Source organism: Carettochelys insculpta, chromosome 1 (genome assembly GCF_033958435.1).
Source record: "Carettochelys insculpta isolate YL-2023 chromosome 1, ASM3395843v1, whole genome shotgun sequence".
NCBI lineage: Eukaryota > Metazoa > Chordata > Testudines > Carettochelyidae > Carettochelys > Carettochelys insculpta.
Window position 1 is genome coordinate 296300386 of NC_134137.1, and position 17025 is coordinate 296317410.

Genomic DNA, 17025 nt, shown 5'->3' on the forward strand with positions numbered 1-17025 from the left:
AAGCCTTGGCTCTAGGTGAGGTGTGTTGTTGTTTTGCAAGTACAGCTATGGTGTAATTGAAGCACCTTAGTTGGGTGGGGTTCACTGCTCCTGCACTAGTAACAACACAAATTGACTTTTATCTTTCATGTCCAGTTTGCATGGCTCAGAAAAAAATTTTCTGCACCGAGTAAAGTTAACTTGGATGATGCATCATCTCCTTCCTCATTATGCCATTATGGTTTCACTTTTCAGATTATTATAAAACTACACTTATTTTGTTCATAATTCATTTTTACTCCCCTGAAATAGCCCTTCCATTCCCACCCTCTTCAATGAATGGGATATGAAGTTTATTAGAGTCCTAAAATAATCTGGTTTTAATACTTAATCTTATTAGCAACTCATGTCTCCAGTGTTCAAGTAAATGGAGGCCATAAAGAAAATGCAGAGCTGCTTAGCTATGACAAACAACAAATGATATCTTTTTATGGGGGATGATGAGAGGAGAAGTTTATACTTAACTAAATCTGAAGCTTACATATATATACTTAAAATGAAGCCAGTGATGCTGGACATTGTACCACTGCAAGGCCCCAGGAGTTGCTTTTTTGTGTTCAGTAGGAGAATGTATGCAAGCATTAAGGGCAAAACCACAAATAGAGTAATCCATTTTAGGTGGCAGTAATAAGAGAATTCATGACCTTTCAAGTCTTTAGAGACACATGCAATCTAGCAATAGTCAGGAAAGGTTGAATATACTACTATAAAATGTGTCAAGAAAAAGACGTAGACATCTCTATAGTACAAATGTAAACTATTTAAATAGACTTTGGAAAAAATGTGAAGGTTAAGGGTTTGGCCTACATCTAAGAATAATTAGATGCATCTAACTACAGTGTTGAGGGCTGTGGAAAAAATTCACGCTGTAGATGTGTCTAAATCGATGGTAGATTTCTTCTGTTGACATGGATACCTTCTTTCAGCAACCCCTCTTCTGTCAATGTAGGAAGAGTCTACACTACATCATCACAGCTGTAGTGCTATAGTTGCGCTAATGTTGTCACTCTAGTATAGATTACCCTAAGACTTCAGAACTGTATGCATGAGAATCAAAGAATACTGCAAATAGACAATGTGTTCATAAAATAAATTGTTGCACAACTTACAAACCTTCTATAATTGGAATGTGGTACTGAGAGAGGTTGTGGAATCTCCATCCCTAGAGGTTTTTAAGTCCTGGCATGACATAGTCATGGCTGGAATGATTTAGTTGGGGTTGATCCTGCTTTAGGCTAGATGACCTCCTAAGGTCTCCTTCAGCACTAGGATTCTATGATTCTGTGTATGAGTAGATACAGTGTTGTCTTCCTGTGTTAACAAGGAGCCTGAAATAATAGCTCTGAAGTGTCCCATTCGTTTTAATCAAGACGTCTTGATTGTTGATGCAGCTAGTGGTATTTTTCAGATATGCAATAAAATTTATCATTTTGGCGTATGCAAGCATCTGATATTTTATTTTCTGTCTCCCTGCCCTTCTGGGGCCTGGTGGCTCCTGTCTCTTGCCACCCAAGTTCTCCACCGGCCCACCAATTGCAGCTCCATTACCATTCTTGAAAATAAGCATTGACTCACTCTGCATCTTAGGGTACATCTACACTTGCCCTCTATTTCAAAATTAATTTCGAGAGTGGGCCCAATTTCGAAAGAGGCTGCGGAGCATCTACACGCCCAACAGCCTCTTTTGAAATTGTTTTTGGCAAAAATGGGCCCGAATTTTGAAACCGCTCCTCCCCTCCGGGATTGGGAAGAGCAGCCCCTTTCGAAATCAAATTTCGAAATAGTGCACGTATAGACGCTCCAGGCCTGCAATTTCGAAATTGCAGGTGTGCCATTGCGGCGGCTCCAGGGAGCACGGGAGATGCACCAGTAAGCCCTGGCGGGGCTCTATGGTACCTGCGCCAGCCCCTTAAAGCCACACAGCTCCAGAAATCCCATGCAGGAAGCTGAGAGCATGCACAGGGATAGAAAAGCACGAGCTCTGCCCGTCACACACTCCAGCAGCCAGAAGACAGACGCGCCACCCAGCCCATCAGCAGGATGGCAAGCCCCCCACACTCCAGGGCACCCCAGGAAGCCCTCTCTTCCCCACCCAAGGGGTCACCCGGGGAGAGCCAGGGACAGAAAAGGAAGGGCCCTTCCTGGACAGAGGTCGAGGTAAAAGACCTCCTCGGCCTCTGGGCAGAGGAGGAGGTGCTGCTCCACAGCACAGGGTGGCCCCGCGGTGCAGCTGCCTTCGAGCGGCTGTCCCTGGGGCTGCGGAGGCAGGGACACCCCCAGCACAGGGCTGCTCAGGCGTGATCGAAGGTGAAGGAGCTGAGGCAGGCCTATATCCGGGCCAAGGATGCCCGCAGCCGGTCGGGGGCCAGGGCTGGCCCAAGGTGCCCACACTATCGGGCACTGCAACAGCTCCTTGGCCCGAAGGACGTCCCAGAGCCGTTGGTGGTGGTGGAGGCTTGTGGGCCTAACACCGACTGGGAGATGGACCTGCAGGAGCAGCTGGGACCCTCCAGCCAGACCACACCTGCAGGGCCGGGGAGTGACTCGGAGGAGGGGGGCCTGCTAGTGATTGCAGTCAGCTTCGGTACCTCCAGCCAGGCCCCCTCGAGGCTGGTGTCCCAGGGCCTGTTCTCCAGAGCCCCAGGTAGGTGACAGGTGGATCGGGCGGCCTGGGTGGGGAAGCTTGTCCCACAGTCCCCTGCCCTGTCCCAGACTCAGGCATAGTGTGCCATCCAGCACCTGCGCCTGTGGACAGCACCCTAGTCCTCCCAACCAGGAAGGGTATGCGGTGGCCAGTCCATAGCCAGCAATCACCCCACAGATGAGGTCCTGCTGGGCACATGGCAGCCCCAATTGGGTTCGGCAGGGGAGGCACCACCATGGGGGATAGTGGGGGTGGCACGGGGGGAGCCCCTGGGCCTGGACGACAACACTGATGGGTGGCCTGTCTCTCCTTGTGTCTCCACAGCATCGTTCTCTGTGGGCTGGACCACACTCACACCACCATACGACGGAGCCAGAGAGCCCTCCTCCCCATCACCCCGACTGCTGCCTGGCCAGCCCCAAAGGGTCCAACGGTGATGCTGCTATGACCCACAGGAGGCAGCGGAGGCCCACATTGCAGCCATCTGGGAGCAGACCGCCATGCTCCAGGAGTGGCCGCAGATGGAGCAGGGGACAGGGCCTGGTGGAGGGAGGTATTGGCCAAGCCGCAGGCAGCCCTTCGATGGCTGGCCCCCCAGCCAGTTCCCCTCCCTGCTGCCCCCCCCCCCCCCCCCGTCACCCCCGAACACACCGCCCTCATTCCGTCCGCCCATCTCGCCCTGGGCCGCTGGCTGATTGCCAGTGCAAGTCCAGAGGGGGATCTCCTCCCTGGCCTCCGCAGCCCCCTGCCTCACCCAGCCCACCCCATTCCTTAGCCACTGGCTGATCCTACCTCCCCATCCTTCCGGCCCCAATAGGGCCCCTGCACCCAGGGCGGCAGGGGCACCCGTACCTGCTGGGGATCTCATCCCCATGGAGGACTAGCCTGCCCGTGCCAGTGGCCCCAGCCATGGGAGCATGCCCCTGCCCCATTGTATATAGTTCTCCCCCCGTTCCCCCCATATTTAGCTCCCATAGGAAGAGCCCACACCATTTTTCAACAGCTGGTTATTTACAGGTATATAGTTGGTCCCCAGTTAATAAACCCTTTTTGTGCACCCAGTGTCCCCTGTGTGTGCGTGTGCGGCGGGGGGCTGTGCTGTAGGGTGGGTGTGAGCCATGTGCCAAGTGGAGGTCAGCGTGGCTCCTGCTCGAAGGCCTCCCAGAGGGCTTCCCGGACCCTAACCCCTTCTTGATGTGCCTGGCGGCACGGGGCCATGGGCGGCTGCTCGTAGCCAGGGCCACAGTCGACAGCCTACCCAGGCAGGTAGCGCTCCTGCTTGCCCTCTACCATATTGTGCAACGCATAGCGGGCTGTGACCACCCCAGGGACGTTGGGCAGGCTGATGTCCAGCCGTGTGTTCAGGCATCGGAAATGCCCCTTGAGGCGTTCGAACGCCCACTCAATGGTGTTGCGGGCATGGTTCAGGTGGTTGTTAAAAATGTCATGTCTGGCAGTGGTGTGCACAGCGTAGGGGCGCATCAGCCATGGCTGCAATGGGTACACCCCATCGGCCACGATACATGGTGGCATCATTGTGTCCCCCACAGGGAGCTCCCAGGCAGAGATGTAGGTGCCCTCCTCCATGCGCCACCCCAGCCAGGAGTTGCTTAGTACCCGGGCATCATGGGCTCGACTGGACCAGCCCACGCAAATGTCACAAAACCAGCTCCGGGCATCAACGAGTGCTTGGAGCACCACCCAGTGGTACCCCTTGCGGTTTATATAGCATCCCGCACTATGATCTGGGGTGTGCATAACTATGTGCGTGCCATTGGGTATGCTGAAGCAGTTCGGGAAACTGAGGGCTACGAATCCCACCATGGCGTTGGCCAGGTTGCCGTTGTGGACAACCCTTCGCAGAATGAGGCAGTTGATGGCCTGGACCACCTGTGGGGGGGCACTGACATGGGCCTGCGCATGGGGGGACCCTCCTGTCCCTGCAGGCCCCCCACCTGGGGGCCCCCCTGCCCCTTCCTGGGGTGGGTGTGTGGCCCTGGGATGATTTACCTCCAGGAGGACGGCTCTGACAGTGGCCTTGCCCACCCTGAATTGGTGCCCCACTGAACGGTGCATGTCCAGGGTGGCAAGCTTCCAGAAGGCGATCCCCACACGCTTCTCGACTGGGAGCGCGGGCCACATGCGGGTGTCCATGTGCTGCAGGGCAGGTGTGAGCCATTGACACAGCTCCATGAATGTCTGCTTCGTCATCCAGAAGTTCGCGAGCCACCTTTCATCATCCCACTGGCCCAGTACCAGCCTCTCCTACGAGTTCCCACTGCTGGGGTGTCTCCAGAGGCACCGTGGGGGATGGGGGATGGGAAGTGGCGGTTGCCCCATTGCCAGGACCTGCAGGACCCCTGTGGGGGGGAAGGTGAGCTCCAGGGCATCCACCATGCCCAGGACAGCGATCACCACCTGGGTCCTGGTGAGGGTGACAGCATCGGCCTCTGGCAGCTGCTGTTGTTCCGTTCTCCTCCCATTCTTGGCGCACGGTCCATGCAGAGCTGTGTACTCTCTGCGGTGCTCTGTGTGTGCAGGGTGGATGTGTTTTGGAGGGGCCCTTTAAGGGGGCTGCTGGCTGTGTGACCTGGAAGGGCTTGTCGGCCATGTGACCCCGTGCGTGGTTTCCCGGCTGCTTATTTTGAAAGAGCCCATGTTCCTGTGTGGACGCTCCCTTTCGAAAAATGGAAGGTGTTCTTTCGAAATAGCATATCGGCACAGTGATCCGTTTTGTGTGCGTAGCTGCGCTATTTCAAAATCCCTTATTTGGATTTTGTTTTTCGATGTTCCCCCTTTCGAAATTTCTTTTTAGCGTAGACACACCCTTAATGTCTTAAACCCTAAATTGCGTTGAATTTTTTCAAGGCATAAGGGGATGGGAAGGAACTGCATTTAGATTACAGAGTAAATGAACGTTACTATACCAATTAAGCATTGTTGCCATCGAATTTGGTCCGCTTGTGCTATGGAATATACAGGGAATTGGGAGAAAGCAGATAAACTGTTACATGTACCTGATAATTGGAATCATAATCAGATAATATTCTAGAGTTAGAGCAGAAAAGTTACAGCAGAAAACACTGAGTAAAAAGACTAGATTCAAATCTACACCCTACAAAACAGGCTTAGATGTAACTTCAACTTAAAGATAACATATTCTGTACGTAAGCACTTCATGGCTTTTACGACTTACATTTTAATTGATTTTTCTATAAAAATATAAGTTGTGTATTATTTATGTGGAGATTAAAAGGCTTGCTTCAGGTTTAATTATTTGGGCTTATAGTTGTGTAATATGCTAAATTATGTGCACACTGTAATACTTGGAATTGTGCATTTATTAAGTTTCTGTTTTCTGCTTCAATCTGCAATATATAGATTAGGTTTATAAATGGATGGAAGGCTGAAGTTGTACATCACTTTAAAAAGATGTTCAAATTTGAATGTAATATTCTCATATTTAAGTGTATAGTGTTTCTATTATGAGTTTGAATATGTTTAACTTATCCAGTTGCACATTTAAATTTTTATAGTAACATTAAATTCAGCATTTTTCTTAGGTGAACAGACTACTAATCCACACAAGGTGGCAGTACAAATCAGAGAATATATTCTTAGTTTGGTTTACCTTGAGGACTGCAATCCAGCACAAAATCTGATTTGCAGATTAAACACACTATAAAACTATAGTGTATAACAATATTTTTATATTTAATCTTTTGAAGCCAGTTAATGGAGGTCAATATGACAACAGTTAAGTTGTTAAAACATGGGACTAGGGGACCCCAGTCTTGATTCTAGTAATATTTCTGTAACACATTTGCCCTGTGATCTTGAGCAAATGACACAATCTCTGTGTATCTCATTGTCTTCAGCTATTGTATTCATTTATTGATATTATCCTCTACTAAAACCAACAAATTCCCTTCATTAATTAATATTCAGAAAATGTTGAGAGATCTTCAAATTTATTATATTGGTCAAAGAAAATATTCCTTTCAAAATTATTTGAGTAGACTAATGAATATGTTTATTATAAAATAACTACCTTGGTACTGTTTTAATTAAGGAAGATCTTCCAATCAATCTCCATCAATGGAGAAACATTTGGTACACTGTAATTTCTAAGATTTGGGACAGTCTATCCATAGGTGCTGGTTTCCAATCTAGGCGGTGGGCGCTCAACCCCTTGCCCCACTCCTACCTGTTTACTTTGTTCCGGATGCTCCAGGAAGGAAGGAGAGTAGTTGATCAGTGGGGTAGCCATCTGGCAAGAGGTGGTAGGGGGAAATGGGCAAAGGAAGAGCTTAGCTCTCAGTGGATGCTGAGCACCCATTAATTTTTCCCAATGGATGAGCCATGCAGCACCCACAGAATAGGTGCCTCTGATTCTCTCACTTTTTTTTTTTTTGTTCTCAAAAAGTTAAATGAAGTTTCCACCAGCACCCTTGGAGAGACCATTCCATAGAGTAGTTCATCTCAATGTTAGGAAACATTTGAGAGATTTGTCCTAAATTGTCTCTTTCCATTGCTTCAGATTATGCTTCAGTGTATTGCACTAAATAATTATCCTCAGTATTTACACCCTTGAGATACTTGTATACTTTCTGAGGTACTGCCCTCCTTATTTTCTTTCTTTATCTGTACGTATTTCACCTTTGAGAACAACGAGAAGTCCTGTGGCACTTTATAGACTAACAGATATTTTGGAGCATAAGCTTTCATGAGCAAAGACCCGCTTCATCAGATATATGAGTTGCAGGGTGGGATGCAAAGGAGTACTTAGAGTGCAGTCCTAGTAAAAGGCAGGGCCAGATCTGACAAGGTCTATTCAGTCAGGGTGGAAATGGCCCATTGTCAGTAGTATAGATCAAGAGAGGAGAAAAAACAAGTCAGATCACTCGGGGGGATGTGGCCCATTGTCAAATTCTAATGCGGAAGTGTGAACTTCCATCACAGAGAAACTGTTTTTGTAAGGGGCCAGCCACTCCCAGTCTCTGTTTAATCATTGGTGGATGGAATCAAATTTGCAAATGAATTGCAACTCGGAGATTTCTCTCTCCATTTTATTTTTGAATTTTTTTTGTTGTAGGAGTGCTACTTTTAAATCTGCAACTGAGGCTACGTCTACACGTGAACGCTACATCGAAATAGGCTATTTCGATGAATAACGTCTACATGTCCTCCAGGGCTGGCAACGTCGATGTTCAACATTGACGTTGCGCAGCACCACATCGAAATAGGCGCCGCGAGGGAACGTCTACACGCCACAGTAGCACACATCGAAATAAAGATGCCAGGCACAGCTGCAGACAGGGTCACAGGGCGGACTCAACAGCAAGCCGCTCCCTTAAAGGGCCCCTCCCAGACACAGTTGCACTAAACAACACAAGATCCACAGAGCTGACAACTGGTTGCAGACCCTGTGCATGCAGCATGGATCCCCAGCTGCAGCAGCAGCAGCCAGAAGCCCTGGGCCAAGGGCTGCTGCACACGGTGACCATAGAGCCCCCGCAGGGTCTGGAGAGAGAGCGTCTCTCAACCCCTCAGCTGATGGCCGCCATGGCGGACCCCGCAATTTCGATGTTGCGGGACGCGCAATGACTACACGGTCCCTACTTCGACGTTGAACATCGAAGTAGGGCGCTATTCCTATCCCCTCATGGGGTTAGCGGCTTCGACGTCTCGCCGCTTAACGTTGATGTTAACATCGAAATAGCACCCAACACGTGTAGCCGTGACGGGCGCTATTTCGAAGTTAGTGCCGCTACTTCGAAGTAGCGTGCACGTGTAGACACGGCTTGAGTGTCCAGGGAGATTGAAATGTTCTCCTACAAGTTTGTGTATGTTGCCATTCCTGATGTCTGATTTATGCCCGTTCACTCTTTTACATAGAGTCTTGATCAATGCTACTGATAATGGGCCGTTTCCACCCTGATTGAATAGACCTTCTCAGCCTTGGCCCTCCCTTTTACTGGGACCCCACTCTTTAAATACTCCTCTGAAGCCACCTGCTACCCAGGCATCTAATGAAGCGGGTCTTTGCCCACAAAAGCTTATGCTCCAAAATATCTGTTAGTCTATGAGGTGCCATAGAACTTCTTGTTGTTCTCTCAGATAGAGACTAACACAGCTACCTCTCTGATATATTTCACCTTTGTTACCTTGCTCAATCAGTTCTTCAGTACTTGTATAGATCACCCCACAGCTTGCATTCTTCTTGTACCCTGGCTTGCTTTCTCCAGATGTGGCCATATCTTATTACAATAAAATCTTCCCATCTCAAGAAGGTTAGCCAAGTGGTCATTTTAGCTCCCATGAGTACTGCTTGAGAATCCATTGATTGTCAACGAGCCTTGCTATATACCCAGCCCATCTCATTTTACTGTACCACCTCTAAACAGTAGTTTCCTGCACTTACATTCTTCTGTTGGATCACTTCATTCAGGGCTTGGTCACAGATTGGAATTCAGATTTCTTCTTTCCATCACCCTCTCCATGTCAGGCTGTTGCTGCTTCTATGTCTTCATCAATACCCATGTTTTGCTGCTCTACAACATTGCTGGCAGTACTGTTGAGCTAAAGAAGCTGGCATGTGTCAACTTGTTGATTTTTTTTTTCTTGGAAGACATCCTTGAGAGAAGTGAATGTGCACCAACCTGCTCTTTTTTTTTTGTCATATGAATTCACTTTCCTGATGATGATGGATGTTAATTTTTTGACCCTAATAAACATATTGCTAAACTTCTCCTGTTTGTTCTCTTGATTGTTATTTTGGCTTTTGGCAAACTATCAGATTCCATAAATTTCATTTTGGAGCAGTTAATTTTCAGTCCAGCTTGACTGCTTTTTGTATTGTGTCCTCCCAGTATTTTCTGTTGTTTGGTAGTATTTTGGCAATCAGTACGATACATGAAGCTGAGATGGTTTAACTGCTCCCCATGGATGTTGACTTCACTCTTCCAATTCATCCACTATACTACTGTTTCGAGACAGGCAATGAAGAGTTTTGGTGAAACCGTGTCTCCTCATTTCACACCTTTCCTAACTGGAATGTGAGGAGTATCAAATAAAATTATATTTGTACTGCAATCAGAATGTAGTTCCTTTAATAGATGGAAATAGTTTGTGCTGATGCCCTGCTTTGCAAGAGCTTTCAACACTATATTGGTCTGTGTTGTCAAACACTTCTTCATAGTCGATGAGGGCTATTCCCATAAAGGGAATTTGTTTTCCTGTTAGTGTTCCAACCTCTGGTTTATAGCGGAATATATTGTCCACTGTGCTGAAATTTCATCAAAATTCTGCCTGCTTTCTGGGCTACTGTTTGTCCCGAATCTATGTGAGTCTGTTTCTTATTACTTTGAATAGCTTATAAAGATGTGAGAGCAGGCACATTGGCTAATAGTTCTTTAGATCTTCACCCTCATCCTTTTAAAGCAGAATGGCAGTGGACTCCTTCCAAATAAATGGTAGCTTCTGCATTTCCGAGTAATGACTAAACTTCTGAGCAAGGGTTTCCCAGAGGTCTTGGCCTCCCGCTCTTCTTTTGATTGTCAGTTCATCTTTACCTGGATCTTTTCCTTCCTTCATTTGGTGAACTGCACGTTGAATTTTGCTGACAAGGACTTGATAGCATATGCTCATTGGTCTTTTGAAGTATTAGTATTGGGTCGTTTACTTGAGATGCAAGCAGTTTGGTGTGAAAAGGTTTGCAGGCTACTTCCATCCCTGTTCTGTCAATTATTGGTTTTCTATCCCTGTTTGTGAGAACCATTATTGTTGACCTATTCAATATCAATCTTCTTTTGCATTTTTGAAGTTTCTGAGATCTTTTGCCATCTTTAAGAGCCTTTCATTTCAGTACGTCTCAAGGTTCTCAATTAGTCTTCATCCTCTGCAAGCTGATAAGAAGTTGTCAGGTTTGTCACTATCATTTCATTTCATATTCCTCTGCTTCTTCGGCAAGTTCTGTATTTCCTCAGATTCTTCCTTCACTCATTTCATTCTTTTCCCTTGACTAATTTCATGCATTGCCTCAATTTTATCAGTGATGTTTTTATAACCCTCCTCACAGATATCTATTAGACTCCAGTCTTCCTTAGAAATGTTTGATTTCAAGATTTTTTTTGATGAGGGGGCTAGTTGAAGTACTCCCCTTAGCCACCGGGGGGACTTCCCCACCCGGGCTGCAAGCCTCCAAAATTCTTTCCTGCCCTTGGAGCCCAAACTGCATGCAAGCCAGGACGTGTTGCTTCCTGGCAGCATGGTCAGCACCGAACAGCAGGTGCATCCTTTTATTGGGTTGGGGGCTACCCACGTGATATGGCTGAGCACAGGAAAGGCCCTGACTGTGTGGCGCCTGTGGTGGAGGCACAAACGTAAACTACTGAAAAGAAGTTTCTTGGTCTTTTATGCAAGCACAACCCCCATAACAGCCTTGCTGCCACATGGTGTGACGGGCAGCAGCTGGCACCCGGGAATGCAGAAAATAATACCAAGTGTAGAGACAGAGCCACAAACTCTGTGCATGGGGCAATTTGTGATGGGTAAATACACTCCCAGTGCTAACAGCAAATAAAGAAAGATGTTTCTCAACCTCTTGTACGAACATGACTCCACAGCCACAGGCTTCGTGGTCCTGATTTGAAATTCATGGTCTTCTGTTATCTAATTCCTGCGCAGCTGGAGAGCAGCTGCCAGAGAGGAGCATGTGGGACATTGTGGAATACATACAGGATGCCTCTAATAAATTCCACAGTGGCTTTTAATTGAACTTTTGAATTCAAGCTTGACGCTACACCTAGCAGGTACCAATGATAATATGGCGTTAATGTTAATGCTTCCTAAATCAAGCTGATGGTATTTACAGTGAAGACAGTCATGTGGCAATATCGAGCTAACTGCCTAAAATTCAAATTTATCTTGTAGTGTAGACGCAACCTTAGAGTTCTTTTGAAAGTAGGGCTTAGACTCCTAAATTACTTGGATACTTGTATGCCTAGTCTATATGCAATCATATCTCTAGTGGGGTGGAAAAAGATGAAATCATAGCAGAAAGTTTACATGGACTCTTCAGCAAATTAGTCTGCAAACATTACATACTGCCATTTCCCTTTGCGCTTTGGGTCACACCAGAGAAGGTATAGAAACCACATTTGGAAGCTTGGTAAAATGGTTCTTGGGATATATTTGTTCAGACGTCATTACTGATTCTATTGGAGATCAACAGTTGGCTTAAATTTTGGTTAACTTCAGTGTTAACTGCCCTGATGAAATCAACTGTATTTCTAGTTCTACACTTTCATATTTTGTCATAAAATTAAACTTTACTCCTAGCTCTTTGTATCAGAATAAGATAAGAACTTTTGAATCAAGTACTTTTTGGGGCTGTTTGAGGTGTATAATAAAACTATGAACTATAGACCAATGCGATATGATCTGTATTAAAGTAATTGGTTGGCTTCTTTATTGTATGGTTACCAATACATTATGATTACGGTTACAGGAAAGGTTTGAAATAAAGTAGGTTTTTTTATGATTCTATTAACCTTCTCTGTAGCTGTGTTGATAGAGCTATTTTTGTGAGCTGTCTTGTTTCCATTTTCTATTGGTATTAGAAATACTAACAGCAAAAATTTGTTTTTTTGGCAGATAGATCCTAGCTGTGATGTGACAGATACTCAAACTCTTGACCTGCCTGTCATAGATGTTGGTGGTTCTATGTCTTTCAGTTCTCTGGTAAGTGTCCTGGGGAGTGTGGTTGGAAGGACAAAGCATAGTATAAATAACAAATCTGGGGTAATGGGCTTTCTCTAAATGGCTAACATATTGTCAGGGTCCAATAAATAGTGTATTTTTGTTCAGAGTCTTAATTTGTTAGCCTCTGTGTTCATATTTCATTCCACAATTTAGAGGGCTGACGAAAGGATAGTGCAAGTGTGAAGTTTTCACTTTGCATAAGAGATTTAATTTTTATAGTACTGCAAATAATCTCATAATTAACTGCTGAAAAATCAGTTTTGTTTCTATGTAAACATTTACATTATGACATTTGATTTTTGCTAACTTAAATTGAAGCTACATAAACATACTAGAAAACATAGAACACTGCTCTTATTGATAGAGTGCCAATAATTATATGATTTAATTTTTCTCCTTTTATGGTGTCAGCTACTGTACTTTATTCTAAGAAGGAATGATAGGAATAGCTCCTTTTTAGTGTTCACTTTCATGTAACGGTGTGTGGGAGGAAAAAGAGGCAATTTTTAAATGGTGCTTTCGTAGGAGGAGAAAAATGCACACTTGGTGTTGGATAATAAAGGATGTACTGTTCCAGAGTTAGGTTAAATGAGAAATCCTTTTCTAAGATGAGAATCTTTCCCTCCCTCCCTCTGCCTCCTCCCAAATTATTAGCTCTGAAATTGTTCCAGTGAAATTAATTATTAGATAACAGGATTTGTAAAGAGTGCACTGTCAAAGCAGTGGTAGTCACCATAACTAGGTTTCACGGCTAGAATTAATGGATGACTCTTTTTTTAATAGTTGAAGCACAGGACTGTGCAACAGGTGTGTGTTTTTGCTTCTCTCAGATTTTTATCAATCATTCTGTCCCCATCTACAAAGTGGTGGTATTAACACCTACATAAAGGGTATGTGGTAAGAGTTCTTTAATGTTTTAAAAGTGCTTTGAGATCCTTGGATAAATTGCTCTGTAGAGGTTCAAGAGTTATTTAATCTTCTTCCCTTCCCAGCCAAACTGAAACTCTCACACAGTAGTTGACAACGGATGTTGTAACTCAGATGCTTTGATCTCATCAGCAACTTTGTGTTTTTAGTGTCACCAAGAATACAGCTCTCTGACCTGTATGGAGTCAAAATAATTCACACGTTTTACTAGATATAGGATTAACTACACAAAAATGAGAAGCCAGTAAGTGGGAATTAAGTTAGTCACAAGAGTGAAACAGCAAAAATAAAAATAAATAAGCACATCAAAAGTAGGAAGCTTATCTAACCAGCAAGTGGGAGTACTGGATGACTGAGGTGTTAAGGGAGCACTATAAAGAAGACCAGGCCATGGTGAAGTAGCTAAATTAATTTTTTCTATTGTCTTCACTGCAGAGGATGTGAGGGAGATTGTCACACTTAAGACCTCCTTTTTTAGGTTACATATCTGAGGAACTGGCCCAGTCTGATGTATCAATAATAGAGTTTTTGGAACAAAAGGAAATAATGGAGTCCTGTGGTATCTTATATAATAACAGATTTTTTTGGCGCATAAGCTTTTGTGGTCAAAGACCCGCTTCGTCAGATGCTTGCTTCTTTGCCCGTGAAAGCTTATGCTCCAAAAAATCTGTAGACTATAAAATGCCACAGGACTCCTCATTGTTTTTGTGGATACAGACTAACATAGCTACCTACCCCTCTGATGCTTGGAATAAATTGGTAAATTAAACAGTAATGCTCATCAGAACTAGTTGATATTCATCCAAGAGTTCTGAAGAAATTCAAATATAAAGTTCAAAACGAACTGTGTTACGTAATCTGTCATTTAAATCTGTTTCTGTTCAAGATGACTGGGAGCACATTCATTTTTTAAAGAAGGTTCCAGATATGATCTTGGCAATTACAGCCTTCTAAGCCTAACTTAAGTACAACACAAATTAATTAAAACTATAATGTTTTAGAAAGGCAGGATTATTAGATTCATAAAAAAGCACAATGTACTGGAAACTAGTCAACTTCGGCTTTAGTAAAGGGAAATTGTATCTCACCAAATGTGGACAGGGTGGTTTGGTGCATATGCTATAGCTGGACATGGGTGGTGGCCTCCACGAAAAAACAGGTATGGCCTCACTCACATTCTAACCGCAGACTTCTGCTTTGGTTGCGCTGCTGTCTCCAGGGTCTTGGACTATGCCACCTCCCTTCTCAGAGCTGGATGGGGCTTCTCCTGTAGCACACCTTCCTTCCCAGCACTCTGGAGCTGCAGACACTAGTGAGCCTGGAGCAAGGGCTGGCTCTGGGTTTCAGGGGGCATGCAAGGAGTGGAATCTCAGGTGGGAGGGGCAGGGCTGGGGACTATCCTACCTCAGCCAGTGGCTCATACGCTGCCCATGTACTTGGGTTTTCAGAAAACCTTTCACTGGGTCCTTCACCAAAGTCTCTAGAGCAAGGTAAGCAGTCATGGGATAAAAGATGTCTTTCTTTTCATGTATCAGAAATTGATTAAAAGATAGGAAACAAAGGATAAGGATAAATAATCTGTTTTCAGAGTGGAGAGAGGCAGATAGCTTTGTCCCCAGGAATCTGTACATCAGCTAGTTCTGTTCAATGGATTCATAAATGGTGAGGTGTTAAAATTTGTAGATGATAAAAAATTGCTCAAGATCATGACGTGTAAAACAGACTGTTACAAAGAGATCTCAGAAAAATGGATGACTGGGCAACAAAACGGCAGATGAAATTCAATATTGATAAATCCAAAGTAAAAAATCATGGGAAATGATATTCCAACTACACATTGAAAATGATGGAGTCTAAATTAGCACTCAGGAAAGAGATCTGGGAGGATAGGACCACTGATGGCTATTAATCAGGATGGGCATAGGTGGTATTCCTAGGGACGGATCACTTGATGATTACTTGTTCTGGTCATTCCCTCTGGGACATCTGGCACCGACCATTGTTGAAAGACAGGGTACTGGGCTAGCTGGACCTTTGGTCTGTCCCAGTATGGCTATTTTTATTTCTTGCACTCATTGGAGATAGTTCTCTGAAAACATCTGCTTGATGTGCAGCAACAGTCAATAAAAAAAATCTAAAAGAATGTTAGGAGCACTTAGGAAAGGGATAAAGAATATAGTAAATATCATCATGCTGCTATAGAAATCTGTGGTACACTCACAGCTTGAATACTGTGTGCAATTCTGATCACATCATCTTAAAAAAGGAAAAAAACAGAATTGGACAAGGTACAGAAAGGGCAACAAAATGAGTAGGGGTATGAAATAGCTTCCACATAAAGAGAAATTAAAAAGACTGTGACGCTTCTGCTTGGAAAAGAGATGATCGGGGGTCTAGGCAAGGGATATGATAGAGGTCTATAAAATCATGTATGGAGAAAGTGAATCGGAAAGTGTTATGTACCTGTCCCATAAGGTAAGAGCTAGGGGTCACCCAATGAAACTAAAAAGCAACAGGTTTCAAAAAAAAACAAGAGGAAGACTTGTGGAACTCACTGACAGGATGTTGTGAATACCAAAAGTATAACAAGGTTTGAAAAGGAATTAGATAAGGTCATGGAGGATAGGTTTATGACTGACTGAGTCAGGATGATCAGGGATGTAACTGGATACTCTGGGTGCCGTAAACCTCAGCCAGCTAGAAATGGAGGACAGGGACTGGCTCACTCAGTGGTTGCCTGTTCAGTTCAGTCTCTCTGAAGCACCTGGCATTGGGCACTAAGAGGATACTAGGCTAAGTGGCCCATGGGTCTGACCCAGTATAACCATTTTAATATAGTTTTGACCAGTGGTGTTTTGTGCTGGTACTTGCCATCAGAGTACCGGCTCCTCTTTTGTGTTTTTTTTTCTTTTTTAAACAAAAGAAAACAAAAAAAAGCACTGGTTTTGACAGTCGCTCAACAGACAGAATTTTCTGACTAGCCTATGGTTTTTGAAGTGTGTTGTATCTGAATCTTCACACTGATTGCAGGACTCAGGTGTACTATGTATTGGTAATGAAGAGCTATATTATAAAGCCTTCAATCACTTAATTGTGTCAGGTTAATCTCATTCATTTTTTTAACTGTCCTATGACTGCTTTATGAAATATTTGTGTCCAGAATGCATCTTGTGGAGTTTAATATGCATTTTGTGGAGTTTAATATCAAAGTGCAGAGTTGATATATCCCTTTATAGCATCCCCTTGGTTGCTGACAGCATCTCTTCCACTTAATAGCCTTTTATTATCCTTATTAGAAAATCCTAGAGGTCACCTATATGACTCTCTCAATAATGGACCAAAAGTGAATGAGTTTCTTGGTTTTCTTGTCCATCAGCCACTCAGCTGTGACTGTCCCCACACTCTATTTCTGCATTATAGCATCTTATACCTGCAACCCCTACAGCCCCACTTTCTTTCTGAACCATCACAAATCCAGATCACACATCTATACACTCCACTTTCCCCTCACCTATGATATTTGCTTTACCTACCCACTTTCTCCCCTTCACCCGTTCATCCCTCTGGTGCCATCTTTTAGAATCTCACACCCTCCCTTTCTCTTGCTGTCTCTGGGACACTCACTCTATCTTTTAATAAATAAATAAATA

At 44.6% G+C, this 17025-nt stretch overlaps 1 protein-coding gene across 1 annotated transcript in view; it reads left to right on the top strand.

Moving 5' to 3' along the window:
* The window catches only part of POC1B (POC1 centriolar protein B), a 132610-nt gene that overhangs the window by 62635 nt on the left and 52950 nt on the right, over positions 1-17025 (top strand). The window contains exon 10 of the mRNA XM_075012076.1: positions 12341-12427. Within this exon, the coding sequence (XP_074868177.1) occupies positions 12341-12427 (87 nt within the window). The remainder of the gene's footprint in view (positions 1-12340; positions 12428-17025) is intronic.